General features: G+C 40.2%; 1 protein-coding gene across 1 annotated transcript in view; it reads right to left on the reverse strand.

The window, feature by feature from the left end:
• Window positions 1–20,421, reverse strand: part of LOC127443208 (neural-cadherin-like) — a 379,800-nt gene that overhangs the window by 116,243 nt on the left and 243,136 nt on the right. Inside the window, exons 16-20 of the mRNA XM_051701811.1 lie at window positions 20,183–20,326; window positions 17,632–17,915; window positions 15,838–17,461; window positions 14,207–14,300; window positions 12,726–12,910 (exon numbers count right to left, since the gene is read on the reverse strand). Coding sequence (XP_051557771.1) covers window positions 12,726–12,910; window positions 14,207–14,300; window positions 15,838–17,461; window positions 17,632–17,915; window positions 20,183–20,326 — 2,331 coding nt within the window. The remainder of the gene's footprint in view (window positions 1–12,725; window positions 12,911–14,206; window positions 14,301–15,837; window positions 17,462–17,631; window positions 17,916–20,182; window positions 20,327–20,421) is intronic.

Below are 20,421 nucleotides of genomic sequence, written 5' to 3' on the forward strand. Positions count from 1 at the left end.
TAGTCGGTTGAGGTGTGAGAGCACCAGGTCCCTGTGTGCGCACAACATGTCTCAAGAGTGAGCTAGGATTAGCCAGTCATCGAGATAGTTGAGAACGCGAATGCCCACCTCCCTTAACGTGGCAAGGGCAGCCTCGGTGACCTTCGTAAAGACGCGAGGAGACAGGGACCGGCCAAAAGGGAGGACTTTGTACTGATACGCCTGACCCTCGAACGCGAACTGCAGAAAGGGTCTGTGTTGAGGAAGGATCGAGGCGTGGAAGTATGCATCCTTCAGGTCTACCGCCGCGAACCAATCTTGATGCCAGACGCTCGCCAGGATGCGTTTTCGCGTCAGCATCTTGAACGGGAGTCTGTGTAAATCCTATTTCAGAACTCACAGGTCCAACATTGGCCTCAACCCACCGCCTTTTTTCGGTACGATGAAGTAGGGGCTGAAAAAACCACTTCATCTCAGCTGGAGGGACAGGTTCTATCGCACCCTTCCATAGGAGGGTAGCGATCTCCACGCAAGGTAGCAGCGTTTTCGTCTTTCACCAAGGTGAAGTGGACACTGCTGAACCTGGGCGGATGCCTGGCGAAGTGAATTGTGCAGCCGAGTCGGACGGTCTGGACCAGCCCTCGTGACGGATTGGAAAGCGCAAGGCATGTGTCCAAGTTCCGTGCAAGGGCGACCAAAGGGACAACGTCATCGGATGTACCGGCAGGTGGGGCCTCGCGGCGGGGCGGAGCTCAAGGTGCCACACCACGTCGTGGCTGTGCTGAGTCTAAGGACATCGAAGCATTTACCTGGCTCCTTGTGACCACCCCCGGAACAGCCTGGGACGGGGGAGGAAGAGGCCTGTCCTCGTGACCCGTGGAGACTGTCACATCGGGGGTGGATTTGTGCCACAGCTGGGCGCTCAGTGGCGGGAGACCGCCGCTGGAGCGCCAAACCTGCCAAATGGAGTGGTGGACGGTGGTAGTGATGACAGCCGTACACACCGGATACGTGACCCAGGGAACAAGGAAACCGCTCTTGCTGAGCTCTTGAGTACTGCAGCCACTTGGGCATGCAACACAATTATATGCAAAAGGTAACAAAAAGATGAAGATCTGCTTACCAGCTCCAGAGCAGCGGGTTTCGTTGTCCCTGGGTCGCCTGTCTCAAGGGCGCTTTGAAGCCTTTTCACTGGTTCTGGGCGGCCGCGAGACGGGTGGCGTCTGCTTCCTGCGGTGGGCTCCACGCCGAGGTCGGGCCGAAGGGGCGAGCTGTGGCAGAGCTGGTGCAGTCACCGCAGGGGGACGCCCTTGGCGATGAGTAGACGGGGCGCAGGATCTTGAGCCGCGCCGGGGCAGGATATGCCGGCTAGCATCCATCTACTGCTCTACCATCGAGAACTGCTGGGCAAAGTCCTCGACGGTGTCACCAAATAGGCCCGTCTGGGAAATGGGGACAGCAAGGAATCGTGTCTTGTCGGCCTCACCCATCTCAACCAGGTTGAGCCAAAGGTGGCGCTCCTGGACCACTAGTGTGGCCATCATCCGCCCGATAGACCACGCCGTGACCTCCGTCGCTCAGAGAGCAAGGTCGGTCGCCGAGCGCAGTTCCTGCATCAATCCCGGGTCGGAACTACCCTCATACAGTTCCTTTAGCGCCTTGGCGGACTTGCAGGAGAGTCATGGCATGCAGGGCGGAGGCGGCTTGTCCAGCGGCACCATAGGCCTTGGCCATCAGAGACGACGTAAACCTACAGGCCTTGGACGGGGGCTTTGGGCACCCGCGCCAGGTGGCGGCGCTCTGCGGGCATAGGTGCACCGCGAGCGCCTTTATCCACCGGGGGATTGCTGAATAACACTTGGCCACCCTACCATCGAGGGTAGTGAGGGCGAGGAAGCTGAAAAGATCGGGACCGGGCAGTAAAAAGTGCCTCCCACGACCTTGTCAGCTCTTCATGCACTTCCGGGAAGAAAGGAACGGGGGCGGGGCATGGCTTTGAGCGGCGCCGTGAGCCCAGGCTGCCCGGGAAAGCATGTCGTCATCTCCGCGTCAGCCTGTGACTGGGCAATCGACCCCAAAGGGAGGAGCCCAGCTGAGGCTTCCGACTGGACAAGCCCGCTCTCCGATGCTGTGTTCGAGAGCTCATCACTTTCGCGGGCTCCGAATAAGAGGTCGAACTCGCCGTGAGACGAGTCGGCGGACTCACCCGGAAGCCCGATCAGGGCAGACGAGTGTTCTGGGGAATGGGAAGTCTGCGGGGGGATACCCGGCGGAGGCGGTCCCATTGGGGTCCCCAAATTGCCCCCAGTGCTAGCCGCGCTGGCCTCATACCCGTGGGTAAAAGGACCGAGGCGGGAGCCTCTGGGGTGGCTCGCTTTCTTACGAAGGCGAGCCACGACCGCAACGTTGCCATGGACATATTCTCGCAATGAGAACATGACCATCCACGAACGCTGTCTCCGCGTGAACAGTGCCCAGACATGAAAGACAGTGATCGTGACCGTTAGAAGGCAAGAGATAACGAGCACAACCAGGAATAACACACAATCGGAAAAGCATCTTTAAAAAGACGCGTCTTTAAAAAGACGTTCCGTGTGTGCGCTCTTTTGGAGAAATATATACTCTTTTAGACGGGAAAAATGCTCTTTCAGAAAATATACTCTCTAGTTTTTCTGCCGAAGCGCCCAGGGGCATTCTCTGCAGTGCACCAGTGCAGAGGGGGGAGAAGCCGCTGAAATGCTCGTCAGATCCAGCAGAGGTGAATGAACAGTAGTATTCAGCTCAATGAGCATGACTGTTTGGCTCCGAAGAGAAAATCTGAATGAGTGGTTGCATACCAGCTCCTTTAACACCCGTATGTCCGGGGGAGTGGCATGCAAATACCACTCGCCAATTTTCATTGGCCTTTTATCAAAGACCAGAGGTGTCTCGGGCTCCCAAGAGTGACCCCTAGTGTCACTACATCGACACCAACATCGAGTGAGTGACAGATAGGGAACTAATCTCGTCCGAATAGGGCTTGACCCAGAAGTCAGGAGTGGTGAGACCATGTCCACACGTTTGACGTCAGGGAGCGGGTACAAAATTTATGCCTCAACAAGAGAAGCTTTGAGTTTTTGTGCGAGCACCTACAGGCACATCTGCTTCATAAGGACACACCATTAAGAAAAGCTATCCCCTGATGACATTGCAAAGGGGAATCAGATAAAAGTGTTTAGACCTTGGTCAGATGTCCAGATATCAGTTATGTATCTGATTTAATATCAGATTTGGCAGTGTCTCAGATTGTATGTGGAAAAATCCAATCTTGTGCGGATTCTTCTGTTTACACATGTGCAACAATCCAGTCTGTGACAGATGTGAGTAAAAAATCTGATTTTTTTGTGACAGTGTAAACTCAACCCAAAAGAGCTAGATGTGTGTCTTTTCATCTTTCCTTGTGACATTAAAGATTTTATCCAGCAGGTGGCAACAAAATACCATTTTTATGTTTTATGAGCCAGTTAATTTTGATGTGCATTGAGCCAGCGCACGTCAGTCAGCTAGCAGTTTTTTTTAAGTCATTGTCTCTCACTCCATGATTGCTTGGAGTACTACTACATTAGAGTTGGGAAATACAGTTAAACTAACAGCTTCAGCCTTAAGGCTTATCACAGCTGAGACACAACAGACAGAGTAATCAAAAACATACTCAAGGTGCTTCCCTTTTAAGGGAGTTTCCGCGTTGGAAGGAGATGTAAAAATTCAACATGGCGGAGGAGAGATCGGTTTCTATAGTGATTGACTCTTGTGCACCGGGTACCGCGAAATACTCAGGGAGAACCCCGCTCGGATGACTATTTTTACGCAGGGAAAATAGGATGAATTTGACCAGAATTAATTTATCTTCAGCAAGCTGACTAACACTACACTACTGCTTGGGAGTCTGACAGACGCAGGTAATCGCACAAGCTCACTTGCTCTCTCTTTCTCTCTCTCACACACACACACACACACACACACACACACACACATCCTTGTTTCTCCAATAACTTGTTTTAAACAGCCCAAGCCGTCGTTACTAGCTCTGAAGTGATGTTTTTGAATTAGTAATGGAGGCATGTGCGCATCTTTTGAACCAGCAACGAAAGATAATGATCCATGGCATGAGAAAGTAGTTCCATGCAGAAATTATTTTTGTTTTTGTTTTGTGTGTGTGTGTGTGTGTGTGTGTGTGTGTGACAGTACTTAGTTTTTCCTATTTTTTTCTTATTTACTTGTTCATTGAACTACCGTATAAAAGCCAGCAGCCTTGTGCTTGCGGCCAAATCACAGCCATGCTGATGTAAGGCCATACAGCACTCTTGCTAATGTGATCTTGTTTTAATATACAGTACTGTGCAAAAGTTTTAGGCACTTGTGAAAAATGTTGCATAGTGAGGATATCTTCAGAAATAAGGAAATAAATAGTTTTCATTTATCACTTAATGTCATACAAAGTCTAGTAAACATAAAATAGCTAAATCAATATTCGGTGTGACCACCTTTGCATTTAAAACAGCACCAGTTCTCCTAGGTACACCTGGACACAGTTTTTCTTGGTTGTTGACAGATAGGATGTTCCAAGCTTCTTGGAGAATTCACCCCAGTTCTTCTATCTATTTAGGCTGTCTCAATTGTCTTATGTGCCTAAGACTTCTGCACAGTGCTGTGTGTATATATATATATATATATATATATATCTACACACACACACACACACAACAGTTAGTTCTGGTCCTCGAATCTGATTGGACGAGAGATGTTCCATGAGCACTGATGGTCTCACACCATCAGCACTCGGACGCTCCACTGTGTGTATCACTCCGTTTGTGTTCGTGCCATTCTAAACTAAAGTGTAAGAACAATGCATAGGTGTTAAGAGTAGTGCCCAACCGGTATATTGGTCGGCCGATATTATTGGCTGATATTAGCCTTTCACTGTTATATCGGTATCGGCGTATTTTGTACCGATATGCGCAGATATGAAAACTTTTTTCAGAACATATAATGCAGAAAACAATGCTTTAGAATTGGTGTCATTACATAGTTTGTCCAGCAGAGCGCGCTCCGACTCCATTGTTTACAAAGCTGACTCTGAGCTGACAGTGGCTCTGCAGACGTGCGGTGCGGAGTTGAGTGGTCTCTTCTCAATAAGCTGCTAACTAGTTTGTGAAATACATACTGGAAAGTTATTAAACAATGACCCCATAATTTTCTCTTTTCTATATAAATAATATAACGTTAACCCTGTCCCTGACAACCATATCACTCATGTCTGTGTGCTGTTAGCCAGCTATAGTTTGTCAGTGCAGTCAGTAATGTAGCAGACTGAAAGGTAAACATCTGAGCATCTTTTTGCAGCTCAGCAGACAACAGTGCGGTGGTGGATTGTGTCTGTTGAGTGTTGATTTCATGCTATGTTGTTACCTAGTTGGTGAGACGCAATGCTGGTCCATCTTTTACTCTCCGTGACAACGAGCTTATAGCTAACTAGCTAACCATGTAGCTACTTTCATTGCTTGTCAGCTGAGTGGAAGCTAATGTGTAAACAAGTATTCACCAAACTATTTTGTTCAGGATTCACAGTTTAGTACCCCCTTCAACCGAACAATTCCAGTCTTTGCATTTATAAAATGTAATATTTAAAAGTCTGGTTTTCCACCGTTGAAAGTTTCCCCTGAACTTGTATTGCAGAATATGGTGTAACACCGCTGTTTATCTCTTGTCTCGGCAGGTGTAAATGCTTCTTGTTTTACAACCTGCCAATAATTGACTGTCAGTATTAAAACAGTCAGCGTTTGACTGATACTAAACAGTAATACTGATGTTTATTTAGCTATTTATTTTATTTGAATTTATTCTTTATTTTAATGGTCAGTAATTGACTGATACTATACATACAGTACTGATGTTTATTTAGTTATATATTGTAATTTATTCTTTATTTTAATGGTCAGAAACTGACTGATACTAAACTGTACTTATGTTTATTTAGCTATTTGTTTTATTTGAATTTATTCTTTATTTTAATAGTCAGCGACTGACTGATACTAAACTGTACTGATGTTTATTTAGCTATTTATTTTATTTGAATTTATTATTTATTTAAATGGTCAGCAACTGACTGATACTAAACATACAGTACTGATGTTTATTTAGCTATAATATTAATTTATTCTTTATTTAAATGGTCAGCAACTGACTGATACTAAACATACAGTACTGATGTTTATTGAGCTATAATATTAATTTATTCTTTATTTAAATGGTCAGCAACTGACTGATACTAAACTGTACTGATGTTTATTGAGCTATTTATTTTATTTGAATTTATTCTTTATTTAAATGGTCAGCAACTGACTGATACTAAACATACAGTACCGATGTTTATTTAGCTATAATATTAATTTATTCTTTATTTAAATGTCCAGCAAATGACTGATACTGAACATACAGTTCTGATGTTTTTTAAGCTATTTATTGTATTTTTATTTATTCTTTATTTTCTCAGTGTTCATTTCTAGAATTTGTTGACAATGTATGATAATAATGTCAAATATTATTTGATATATATTGAAATATTTGTTTAAGATAGCAGCCTTCTGAGTACCTTTGCATAGTCATATCAGTGCAGAACAATCCACATAGAAAATATATTTTTCATTCCAGCTCAAAAATTAACTATACCGGCCACCATATCGGTAATTGGTGAATTTCCCCCCTCTAAAATCGGTATCGGTCTCAAAAATCCCATATCGGTCGGGCTCTAGTTAAGAACTACTGTATGTGTCTTTTAATTTGTTTTATTTATTTTTTTATATTACATATGTTAGCCAGCAGGTGGTGGCAAAAGATCATTTTTGAGTGTAATATGAGCCAGTTAGGTGATGTGAAGTGAATCCGCGTCAGCCATTGTTTACATACAACAACACTAGTGATCGCTCGTATTACTAATACACTAATAAAGCTAGGAAATAGCTTTAAACAGTTTTAAACTAACAACTTCAGCATTAAGGCTCATCACAGCTGAGAGACACAACAGACTGATTAATTACATAACTCAAGGCACTTACCTCTTACTGGAGTTTCCACATTGGAGATGACGTGCTGTTTAAAATGGTGGAGGAGATTGCGGTTTCTATAGTGAAAGACTTTTGTGCAACGGCTACTGTGAAATAGGGAGAAATACCCCTACTTGGACGGCTACTTTTCCACTGAGAAAGCTGATCTTCAGAAAGCTGACAGCATCTCTGCTTGGGTGTGGCAACAGGTGATCGCACACGCTCCATCTCTCTCTCTCTCTCTCTCTAACAAACACACACACACACACACACACACACACACACACATACATCCTTGTTTATCCAATAACTTGTTAGAAACAGCACAAGACGTAATACTATTTTTGAATTACTAACGAAGGCTTGGACGCATCATTTGTTTTGAACCAGCAACGGCAGATTCTGATCCATCACGTAAGAAAGTAGTTACATGCACAAATGCGTTTTTATGACCGTACTCATTTTTTCCAATTCTTTTAAAATGTACTTGTTCATTGAACTGTTGTATATAAGCAATATCACACTCGCAATCGTGCTGTGTGATATTGCTATATATATATATCCAGCTGAAGTCAGAAGTTTACAAACACCTTAGCCAAATACATTTAAACTCAGTTTTTGACAATTCCTGACATTTAATCATCAAAAAAATTCCCTGTCTTAGGTCAGTTAGGATTACTACATTATTTTAAGAATGTGAAATTTCAGAATAATAGTAGAGAGAATGATTTATTTCAGCTTTTATTTCTTTCATCACATTCCCAGTGGGTCAGAAGTTTACATATATTTTGTTAGAATTTGGTAGCATTGCCTTTAAATTGTTTAAATTGGGTCAAATGTTTTGGGTAGACTTACACAAGCTTCTCACAATAAGTTGCTGGAATTTTGGCCCATTCCTCCAGACGGAACTGGTGTATGTTTTTAGGCCTCCTTGCTCACACACGCTATTTCAGTTCTGCCCACAAATTTTCTATTGAGGTCAGGGCTTTGTGATGGCCACTCCAGTACCTTGACTTTGTTGTCCTTAAGCCATGTTGCCATAACTTTGTAGGTATGCTTGGGGTCATTGTCCATTTGGAAAACCCATTTCTCCAAGAAGTAAGATATTTGTCCCCACTTGCAAGCTGTAGTCTGGCTTTTTTATGACAGTTTTGGAGCTGTGGCTTCTTCCTTGCTGAGCAGCCTTTCAGGTTATGTCATTATAGGACTCATTTTACTCTGGATATAGATCCTTTTCTACCTGTTTCCTCCAGCACCTTCACTAGGTCATGTGCTGTTGTTATGGGATTGATTTGCACTTTTTGCAACAAACTCCGTTCATATGATGGCTGCGTGGTCCCATGGTGTTTATACTTGCGTACTGTTGTTTGTACAGATGAACGCGGTACCTTTGGGCATTTGGAAATTGCTCCCAAGGATGAACCAGACTTGTGGAGGTCCACAGTTTTTTTTCTGAGGTCTTGGCTGATTTCTTTTAATTTTAACATGATGTCAAGCAAAGAGGCACTGAGTTTGAAGGTAGGCCTTAAAATACATCCACAGGTACTCCAATTCTGTACACCTCCTATCAGAAGCTAATTGGCTAATCATCTAAAGCCTTGACATCATTTTCTGAAATTTTCCAAGCTGCTTAAAGGCACAGTTAACTTGTAAAGTGTATGTAAACTTCTGACCCACTGGAACTGTGATATAGCCAATTAAAAGTGAAACAATCTGTCTGTAAACAATTGTTGGAAAAATTACTTGTGTCTTGCACAAAGTAGATGTCCTAAACGACTTGCCAAAACTATAGTTTATATTAAATCTGTGGAGTGGTTAACAAATTTGTTTTAATGACTTCAACCTAAGTGCATGTAAACTTCTGACTTCAACTGTATATATATACATATATATATAAGTGTGGCATAAGTGTCCAAATACATAATAGGGTCACAGTATTTAAAACCAAAAAATATATGGTGGCGGCAAGTATATATGAGAATTTAACACGAGCATAATTGCACATCAGACAAATGCAAAGTAAAATATACATGTGTTTAAGTAGGAAAGAATTAGTTATATAAATAGAAGTGGTTTATGCTACAAATGTGCAAATGTAATTACAGTCAAATATGTTTACTATTTAGTGAAACCCACTCTGAAGAAAAGTGTCAAAGACAATATTTATACCCATCAACAGAGGGGAACACACAAAGATGTACACATGACACACACACAGCTTAACTCAAAAGTTTAGCTGGCAGTGGCTTGGGGAACAGTGCAGTCTGGCAGTCAATAAGACCCTGTACATTGGTGTGCTAATCCCACAGAATGAATGCCAATATTTTCCCAATTTCTCTCTTTATTGACACCACAAAGTCCCGCCGGAGCCAAAAACTCAGGGATAGCCAGGGAGATGGAGATCAAAACATGAGACATTTAAAAATGTTTAAAGAAAAGTCCATACTGGCTAAGTGGTCAGAAGCCACAAACATTCAAGCCTCAAACAGCCCAGAGCTTTTTATGTTACGTGTCCTCCAGAATGTGGGAGTTTATGTGTGGATGTGTGTGTCAGTCCTGTTTGTGTGCAGCAAGAGTAGAGGTTATGGGAATAAGTTTGAGTGTGCTGGTGTACGCTGTTCCATTGACTTATCTCCATGAGCTAGCACAGGTGTCTAAAGAACTTCAACATGCCGCAGTACCTCGTGTTTCACTTTACAATCAGTTCTCTTCCAGAGATGTACAGAGCTAAAAATCTCAAAGACAGGCCTTGAGTCTCCATTGCCTTCATCATTTGCTACTGAGATGGGATTTGAAATGTCAAGGAGGCAATAAATAGTACAAAAGTCAAACTTTCTGTTAGCCCAGAATTCAATGCATGTTCAAAGAGGGCTCTAGGGAAATAAACAGCTTATGTATTCGACAAGAACATTAACCCGTACCTCCACTGGCTGATGCTATTTTCACATGCATTTTAAACAATGCCTGAAGTACAGACAAATGTTGACGTTCCCCTCTGAAAAAACTGCAGTGAGTTATTTGTGAGCAGTTTGATTTTTGCTCAACTTTGAAGGCTCCGCATAGTGGCGAATGCATTGGTTTGCATTTATGGTTGTGTGTTGGTGTGTCTGCATCGTTCTGTGAGTACACAGCCAAAATCCTAACTATATGTTTCATAAATAAACAAAAGCAATGTAAGCAATGTAATTCCTGGATTCAAAAGTATTTATTAAATTATTGTAGCATAAAATGTTTGTTCAAAGTATGTGAACGTTGAAATTTAGACACATTATTTATTATACATGTTGCCTGCATTGCGGGGAGAAAATAAATGAGGAAACGTCTAAACTTGCTCTTGAGTCACTTAAATAATAATAAATAAATATTTTGGCATACTTTTGACATTCCGTGTATAAAAAAGAAATCATCAAATTAATAACTACTCACATGAAAAACACAAAATGGGTGTAGTTTTAAAGACTTTCCAATGCATATAGGCAATATAACCAAATCTTAGCTGGTGATTTTTAATTTGCTGACAAATTAGAAGTGTTCCGTTTTCATAACGTATGAAATATGATTATTTACTGTTCACATACTGTCAAACATACAGTTAAATCATCATGCTGATTGGAAAGTTCGCGAGTAGAATACAACATATATTATTTCACATATCAAATTATTAAGTTAAACCTAAAAAACAAAAACAAAAAAAAGATTCTAGAGTTTATAAGCTTTAAACAGATATTTTTGTATCGCATTTTGCATGTAACTTCATGAAACACAAACAGAATATAAAATCACCAGATGCTCCCTATTAAAACAATTGTTTTTATGGTCCCAAGTCCAAATTCAATGTATTATAATGCATAGATCTCAAAATAATATTGGATACAATGCAACCCTCAGATATCCAATTGGTTTTGGGTGAGAACAAACCAGAATATAACTCCTTTTCCCCTCTACACCTTGCCATTTCAATCTTTGGGAATGATCATGATTTCAAGCTCGATTACACTTCCTAGTGATTGACGCATGCACAAAGCACTAAATGGCACTATAGGAAGTGTAATCGAACTTGAAATCATGATCACCAAGGAGACTGCTGTCAAGATTTATAGTGAAAAAGGAGGTACATTTCGGTCTATTCTCACCCATAACCGATTGGATTTGGTTCAGATGTCATTAAATAACCCACTGGAGTCTTACGGATTACTTTAATGCTGCCTTTATGTGCTTTTTGAGCTTTAAAGGTTTCATTATATGCACCTACAGAGCTGAGATATTCTTCTGAAAATCATTGTTTGTGTTCTGCAGTAGAAAGAAAGTCATACACATCTGAGATGGCATGAGGGTGAGTAAATGATAAGATAAGATAACTTTAATTCCTGCATAAGGACTGACAAGCACTGTACTGTTCTGTACTGTTAATACTAAATCAGAAATATATATCATACAGCTTTGAAAATGCAATCCAAGTAAATTATTTGAAATGCCCAAAATTATCCACTGAAACAGTTTAAACTAGAGATGTAAAGAGATTACAGAAAATAAAGGAATTTACATAAACACACACTGCAGTCACAACACATCTGTGAAGTTATGCATATTTCAAGATGTCACCATCATGTCTGGTATGTCTTTGTAACACACACATATGGTAGAATCTGAAATTTTGATAACATAATCATGTACAACTCACAAGAGCTCTCATAAGCACATGCCCCAGAAAACTATTTGCAGTTGTTCCATTCCTGCCATAAATTCAGTTCAGCACTGCTGAAATCAAAGAAAAATCGCTTTATAGGCTTATATGAGTGTGCTGTTGGCTTACATTTTACATTCTGGCACTCTGTCTCCCACAAGTCCTTTCCCCCCACTTTAATAACCTTAAAACTACAAAATCCTTAGCCATGGTCTATTATCAAAGTCTTTTCAGCACAATCTTGATTTTATTAAAATGCTTGCAGTCATAATGTTAGCACCAAAGCCAATATGCCCATGAGTTTTACTGCCATAATATGGCACACTATCAACACTGATCCAGATTTTAGACCAAGTACATCAAACTACTTTAATGTCTTTGATTGAAATAAGCATTGAATAGTGCTTTATACAAAATGCCAAATATTATGAGTCAAATTAGTTCAAGAGCCTTTAAAATGAAGTAAATTAGAAATAACATTTATAGTTTAATTACTTGGACACTATAGTTGCATACTATACTGAATACAGTATCTACAGTAATTTTCACTTCCAGACCAATCACAATTCAACATGCAAGTATTACACTGATTACATCACTGATTTTAATGGAGAACAATAGCTAACAATGTAGGTCAATGGATGATTTTCAACCATTTATTGTAAATTTTTTAATAAGTTTGAAGTTTATCAAAGCAAAAATTTAAAGCCAAGGCTGACATTATTAACAAAACATAATCTGAGTTGAGTTTGTATGTTACATGGTTTAAGCTGAATTCATTGCTGGAAATTGTGCCGAAGAAAAAGAAATGTCTTCTGAAAACAGAGCTGTATTGCAAGCAAGTAAACATTGTAGCAAGAATAACTGAGCAAGTCTTTGTGGTTTTTCAACTTCAACTGACGAAGGTGGTTATGCATGACTTTCCTACTTCAAACAGCACTAAAGCATGCATTACTCTTAAAGGAAAAGAGAACCTGTACCTGCTAATCGCAGAGACGCAGAGTTGTAGATTGCATCGTCACGTAGCTCTCTCACATCCACCTTCACACTAGAGACCACATCTGGCCAAACACCGTCTGAGACTCGCACCTGAAAGTCATAACTTCCAGGTGGGGTATTCTCCTTTATGATGAGGAATCCTGTCCGCTTGTTTAGGATGAAATAACTGCAGGTATAAAAAAAATAACAGGATTATATCATTGAATATCTGACTTTTGTTTTATTTCATCAGATTTTTTTAAATTTTAAATTTACCCTGAAAATGCACTAGTGTTATATCTGTTTATATATATATATATATATATATATATATATATATATATATATATATATATATATATATATATATATATATATATGCCTTGCTGCTGTTTTTTTAATATATCTATATCTATCTATCTATCTATCTATCTATATATATATATATATATATATATATATATATATATATATATATATATATATATATATATATGTTAAAAACAGCAGCAAGGCATATAAAAATCATATATATATATATATATATATATATATATATATATATATATATATATATATATATAAACAGATATAACACTAGTGCATTTTCAGGGTACTTTAAGTCCTTGCCAAAACCAATAACATCCGACAGCCCATGAATGAGAAATAAGAAAAATAAGTAATAAAAACAAACACTAAAATTAAGTGATGAAAATTCAATGACACTGTAACAGAAATGAGGGGGTAGAGTGAATGCTAAGAGTGATTCTGGGTTAGGGAAAGGAAAAACTGGGGGAATAAAGAAAATGAGAGGTTGCATCCTTGGCTGTGATGCTTTCCTTATCCAACTTTTATGAACAAAACACACTGCAACTCAACAAATCAAACACAAACAAATACCCACATGCAAGTTTGTAGAATATACTCTATGTACAGCAGAGTGAAAGCAGACAAATTCCAGTTAAAATTCAAGTTAAAACTAACATTCTAGGCTTCAATGGAATCTGCACTTAATTTCTTGCACATGCTTCCTAATAAAGCAAATATTTCGATATACTCTCTCCCTCTCCCACAGAGATATCAGTCTTCTCACATTATGTTGTATATAGTGAGGATTCTGAGAGAGAGAGAGCTCAGCGCCTATGTGCTCTGGATGTCTCTAGGCTGCAGCTGGCCCTGTCAGGATCATCTGATCATTGTACACTCCTCTCGATTAAAGTGCACAACATCAAAAGAGAAGAGCATGAGAGGAAGAGAGATGCTGGTAAGTGAGGAGAAGGAAGGGTTAGACATTGTTCTCAAAGATCTCTCAACCCCTTTATAAAGCACAAAGTTTGAAGAAGTAATGTGTGGGAGGAAGAGAGCTGAGAGATGTGTATAAACATGTTAACAGGGTGAATGGGATGATGTAATGATATGGACAAAGAAAGAAAAAATGAGCTGGAATGAAAGTAGAGTAAAAAAGATAAAAGAAAAGTCTTACTTAGGAACGTGTCCCTCGAAGGCATACGTCTTGTTATCCCAGTCATCTGGATCTGGGGAGTAAACCTTTCCCAGCATGTTGGTTGGCATTCTCCCTATCATTATAAAATCATTGTGCAGCAGGTTTATATACAGTATATTTGTATGCTTGTGTCTGTCAAAGCACTGTGTGTGCACATGTCTAATTGTCTATGTATGTGTCATTGCAAGTGTTCAGCACTGTGCAGAATCATCCTAAGAACTGTGCTCCAGAACCACATACATATTTCTACAACTGTAAACTGGTTATGCATGACTTTACTTATTGGCTTTTAGTCCCAGCCATCTCAAGATTAAGTATTACACATATACAGGGTTGGGAAGGTTACTTTTGAAATGTATTCCACTACAGATTACAGAATATATGCTGTAAAATGTCATTTGTAACTTATTCCGTTAGATTACACAAGGTCAGTAACATATTCTAAATACTTTGGATTACTTCTTCAGCACTGGCAGATTTTTTCACTTGTTTTGACCATAAAAACTCTGCCAGTACAGTAGGACAAAATACACGTTAAAAACACATTCTCTGAAAAACCTAATTTTCTTATGCAGTGTTGTTTCTAAAACAAGATAAATCAAATTGATCTGGTTTTAAGGATTTTTAGATATTTTTACAGGAAAACAATACAAAAATTATTATCAAGAATATGATTTTTGCCCTAATATCAAAGGTCTTACTAGAAAAAAGAAATTATGATCCAACGTGAATTTTCTTGATAAAAAAATAGTATCGTACCTGGTAACGTGCATGTAAAATGGCTAGAAATAGCATTTTAGCTTAGCGTAAAGCTGACAATTAAACAAGGTTTATTTCTGTTTCTTCTGCTCCAAACTTCAAACTTACTTCTCTGTCTGCTCATATGAATGTAACACATCATAAGAAAGTGTTTCACCGCTGTTCAAATGCACTTTGGATCATATCATTTATATGAATAAATGTTTTCCATCTGAAAGGACTAAATATTAAATGAAACAAATGACAATAAAATGTAAAGTAATCTCTTCAGTAATCAAAATACTTTTTGAATGTAACTGTATTCTAAATACCAATGATTTATATTGTAACTGTAGTGGAATACAGTTACTTATATTTTGTATTTTAAATACGTAATCCTGTTACATGTATTACGTTACTCCCCAACCCTGTACATATATATAAACAATATATACAATGGGACAAAAAAGTATTTGGATGGTTAAGCCACACTTAAAAAGGGAATTCATTGCATAGATAACAAATTATAAAACTGCATGGCATCTGAAAACAAATGGTGCTAGAGCTTTACTCCAATTAACCAATTAGTTCCAAGGTTATTTTTAGCGAATGGATGAAGGCAGTTCCCCTCGAGTGCAGACAGGTGCCTTAACAGAGGAACCTAAGGTGTAGTTCAAATACATATAAAGTCTGCAAAGTCAATTGGTTTATTCAAATGTTCAGATGAATGAACAAACAATTTATTCAAAATGTCAAAAATGATCAAACAGCGATAAATCAGTTTACATTCTCTGGGAATTTTGATTAATATCACTTTCCCATCATTACTGGCTCTTTTGCTGGTCATTACATATGATGTTAGTGCCATTTACCTCTGTGACAGTTTATGAACACTTTCTTCTGTCCAGCTGCATGGGCATGGTCATTCTCATCACCAATGGTGATAGTGAGGGTGTTAGTTACAGTCTTTGGTGGACTGCCACTGTCAGTCATGATGATAGGTAAGAGGAACTTTTTCTGTCTCTCTCTGTCGAAGGCTCTCAGGGCAGTGATAGTGGCGGTGTCATTGCCGTTATCCTGCAGGTGGAAGTCACTGCTGTAACGATACTCTAGAGGGACAGAGAAGGAAAATGGAGAGCCATTGTCCTCTGAATCTTGGTCCACAGCTCTCAGCAATGTGGAGCTCTGGTTAAGCCACACAACCTGTGGGTCCAGAACATTCTCCAACACTATTGGTGCATAGGCAGCCTCAAACTCAGGGCCATTGTCATTCACATCCAGCAGAGCCATCTGAATAGTCGCAGAGCCGGTCAATGGTGGCGTGCCATGATCGGTCGCTAAGATAACCAAGTGATGCTGTGCAACCTTTTCCCTGTCCAGCTCACTAGCCACAGTGACCAACCCCGATTGGTCCACAGAAAACAAATGGTATGGATCAGACTCTGGAGTGATGCTATAAGTGATCTCCCTGTTGAGCCCTGAGTCCAAATCACTAGCTGCCAGACTTGCCAGACTAGCTCCTGGGGCAACATCCTCCTGTAATGCAGGTAGTTGCAGAAAGTGTGGGATGAAGACTGGGGCATGGTCATTGCAGTCTTCTACCTCTAGCGTGCAGTGTAGCAGGCTGGCGTAGGACAGATCCTCCACTTTGATGGTGAGGTTGAAACGTTGCTCACCTGGTCTTTCATAATCCAGACGCTTCTTGAGATGAAGGGTCCCACGCTGCTCCTGTCGATGACTCACCATGTAGAACTTCTGTTCAGGATCACCAGCCACTACACTGAAGGTCAGCTGACCATTCTCCCCAGTATCTGCATCTTCAGCAGTCAGCTCAATGACTGCTGTATTGGGCTCAGTGCTCTCAGGGATACGCACTGAGCACGACCGGTCCAGAAAACGTGGCACATGGTCATTAACATCAATTATGTGTATAGTGGCCGTGGCTGTTCCTGTCATACCTCCCCCATCTCGTGCCTCCACCACCAAGACATATAAGTCAGTCTGCTCCCTGTCAAGGCTGGACATAGCCACTGAAACTGTCCCGGTAGCAGGGTTGATGCTAAACACATCCGCTCCACTGTTACCTCCATTGAGGTCAGCATTACCTACAATTCGATAGGCCAGTACTGCATTTTGTCCAACAGCTGCATCATCCAGATCAGTGGCTGTCATCTCCATAACATGAGTGCCGGGAGGGGAATTCTCTGCCACATCGCCATGGCAACTGTCTGGGGCACAAGCAAAAATGGGAGCATTGTCATTTATGTCCCACACATTGATAATGACATCAGTGAATCCTGTTAGTCCCTCGCCACTCTCATCCGTGGCCAGTACCACAAAACGCCACACTGTCCTTGCCTCACGGTCTAAAGTTCTCTGGGCATAGATCTTGCCTGTCATCTCGTCAATGATGAACTCACTCTCAGCACCTTGACCATGCAAGGAATACCTCAAAGCCTCCTGGTCAGCATCCTTATCTGGGTCGGAGGCTGTTACCTACAACATCAAAGAGAATATATTGGAGTTTATCAAATCATTTTGATAAAAATCTAATTTGAGGAAAATCTAAATTGAGCAGTATGACCCATAATAAAGTTAATATATTTTAAAATAACAAATTTATAATCTGAAAATAAAGGACAGAGTTCTGACTTGTATGGTATTACCTGCAGCACGAAAACAGGAGAACCATCCAGCTCCTCTGTCACGCTGCCATAGTACTCGTTCACCGAGAACACAGGTGCCTCATCATTCTTATTCACAATGGTGACTATGACGGTGGCGTAGTCTTCCCACTTCCCATCCGAGGCCAAGACGTGCAACTTATAGAGCTTGTTCTGTTCGTAATCTAGAGGCTGAGCAATGAAAATGGTTCCCACCTCAGGCTCCATGTCAAAAACACCTCCCACGTTGCCTGATGTAATCTGGTAGCGTAATTTGGCATTTGCACCTGAAGAATGAGAGCAGCTCATGAAAACAGAGCCACAGACATACACAATGAAAAGCCCACAGCTAAAGTGTGCACACCAGTAAACCAAAGACTTCTTACTCTGACTAAAACTGTTAAATGTAACAATGAGAAAAGCAGAGATCTGTATTGGCAATGCCTTAAAAAAACTACTGAACAAAAGGCCAGATCTTAGCTGAAAGTTACAAACTTCTAAAGTTAAAAAATAATAATAATAATAAATAAATGGTTAGAAAAAAAAAATATTATTTAAAAAAAGCATAACAAGCTTTTTACCGCAGGTGAACAATAAACTGCTTCAATGGATCTTAAAGGTGATTGTCAAGGGTAGACTTGAAAACTCCACCATGGAAACATACACACCAGTAAACCTTAAATTAGGTGAAGAGGTATAAAAAAAAAAAAAAAAAACATTATTGTCTTCTCCTTGTCATTTTAAACAATGGTTCATGAAAACTTACTGAATTTAGGTTCTCCTGCCCTGATAACCCACTTTGTTATATACCTTGGGTCAGACTTTCAGTCAAATGTTCTATTCAGCTCAAGCTGGGCTTTCCCTCTGCAATAACCACTGTTAAAACTTAAAAGACAACATTGTGCTTGAAAGTAGAAGTATAGTTCACAAAACCAGCCTCATATTCCTTAAACCTTTTATTTTCTCAGCGCCACCAACTTATGCACATTCTGGGCTTTTGTGCAGGTGAATCTGAATGACCTTTTTCATTCTTTAATGAAAATCATTGACAGCTTAGTTTTACTGCCAATTAAGCAAAAGAAAGGTAAAAGAATGGACTCAAGCATAACAAAAATGTGATATTCCTCAGTGCTTCAAGTAAATCAATGAATAAATTAATTAATTAACAGGAAGAGAGAGAGCTGCAGAATACAGTAGATAAAAATGGAAGGAATAATAAATGTTTGGATCCCCTGTTGAGCTCTGTTAATTAAACAGTGAAAGATGCAGGTGTACACATGTTGTGTTTAGAGCACACTGTTTTATTAAATTCTTTATTGCTTCTTCACTGTTATTTAGCATTTTTGACCCAAAGCTCCGGTCTCTGAGGTAGGTAATAAATGCAAAGAGACTTCATATAAACAAATATCATGGTTAAGCAAAAAAAAAAACTTTGCTTTGCCATTCTTCAGGTCGCTTGCAGCGTGATTGGATTTCCCTGCTGGTAAGAGGTTAATGAATAGGAAATGACACATTAGGAGCATTATCGCCATTTCATCTTCACCATCTCATATTGCCTTGGGTACCTCTGCCAAATTGCATTGGGGAATATTTAACTTCTATGTTTTCTGCTAATGCACAGCATCAAACACTGCTTCCTTTTGAAAGAGCAGATGCACTATGATGGCTAGCCAGCTTCCCGTGGCTCTGCTCCAGTGGCTAAGAGTGTTAAGACGGAGCTGCAGTGAAGGCTGAAATCTATTCATCAGGATAAAGCATTAGGCTTGGGGAATGTCCAGCCACTCTAGGCTGTATTATGATGAATGTCTGATACAAGAGCGCTACATTTTTGGATGAAATCCACACAGGGGAGTGCAATGTGGATTCAACCGGACCAGAATGAATGATGCGCTTCACTAGTGGATCTGTACAGCGAGACAGGCTGGCTGATGGGGAATGAGTTATGTGGACTGTCCTCTTTTGCATAGGTTTCCAGAGATAATACAAAAACAATTATTTGAGGACTTTGCATAAAGTGTGAGGTTGGTTATCGTGGGAGCAACATTTGAAGAATCTGTTCTCTGGGTATAATGATGAGGATGTGGTACAGTTGTTTTTGCAGAGAAAAGAAGAATATGTAAACAATAGCTCGGAGACATACATGAGCCCAGGGAACATGTTCTAACAGCTTTTTATTAATATTACTGTGTGCTAGACAAACTCTGCAAAAGGTTGTCCAATTTTAAAGATTAAAAGTATTTCCACTTATTCCATTCAGATTTTTGTCTTTTAAATCTCTTGAATTAATTTGCTTTTTATGAAAGGCATTGGAAAATTAATTTTGATAAGTCATTATGCATTTTTAAGAATTCGTTAGACTTTACACACTATAAATAAAACCTAGCAGGTGTTGAGGATCACACCTGAGCTGAGATGTCAAATATTTCCAGAAACTATGAACAGAAATCCAACCTCATTTTCACCCAGACTCAACACTCCACATTTCTCACCTCCATCTCACAAATTAGCACATTGTTCTATCCATAATCTGTTGCCTCTTCTCATATTTGCCTACCTTCATCTCCATCATTAGCGCTGACAGTGAGAACGGTGGAGCCCATGTCAGCATCCTCATCCACATCGATTTCATACACTGACTGTGCAAACACCGGCTTGTTATCATTCACGTCACTGATGAAAATGCGCACATACGCCGTATCTGATGGTGAGAGTAAAAAAAACAAACAAACAAGATTAGCCATCCATGATCATACTCTGTCAATGTGTTCAGCCATCCTCACTCTGTTATCGCTC

The sequence above is a fragment of the Myxocyprinus asiaticus genome, chromosome 1, assembly GCF_019703515.2.
Source record: "Myxocyprinus asiaticus isolate MX2 ecotype Aquarium Trade chromosome 1, UBuf_Myxa_2, whole genome shotgun sequence".
In the NCBI taxonomy this organism is placed as follows: Eukaryota; Metazoa; Chordata; class Actinopteri; order Cypriniformes; family Catostomidae; genus Myxocyprinus; species Myxocyprinus asiaticus.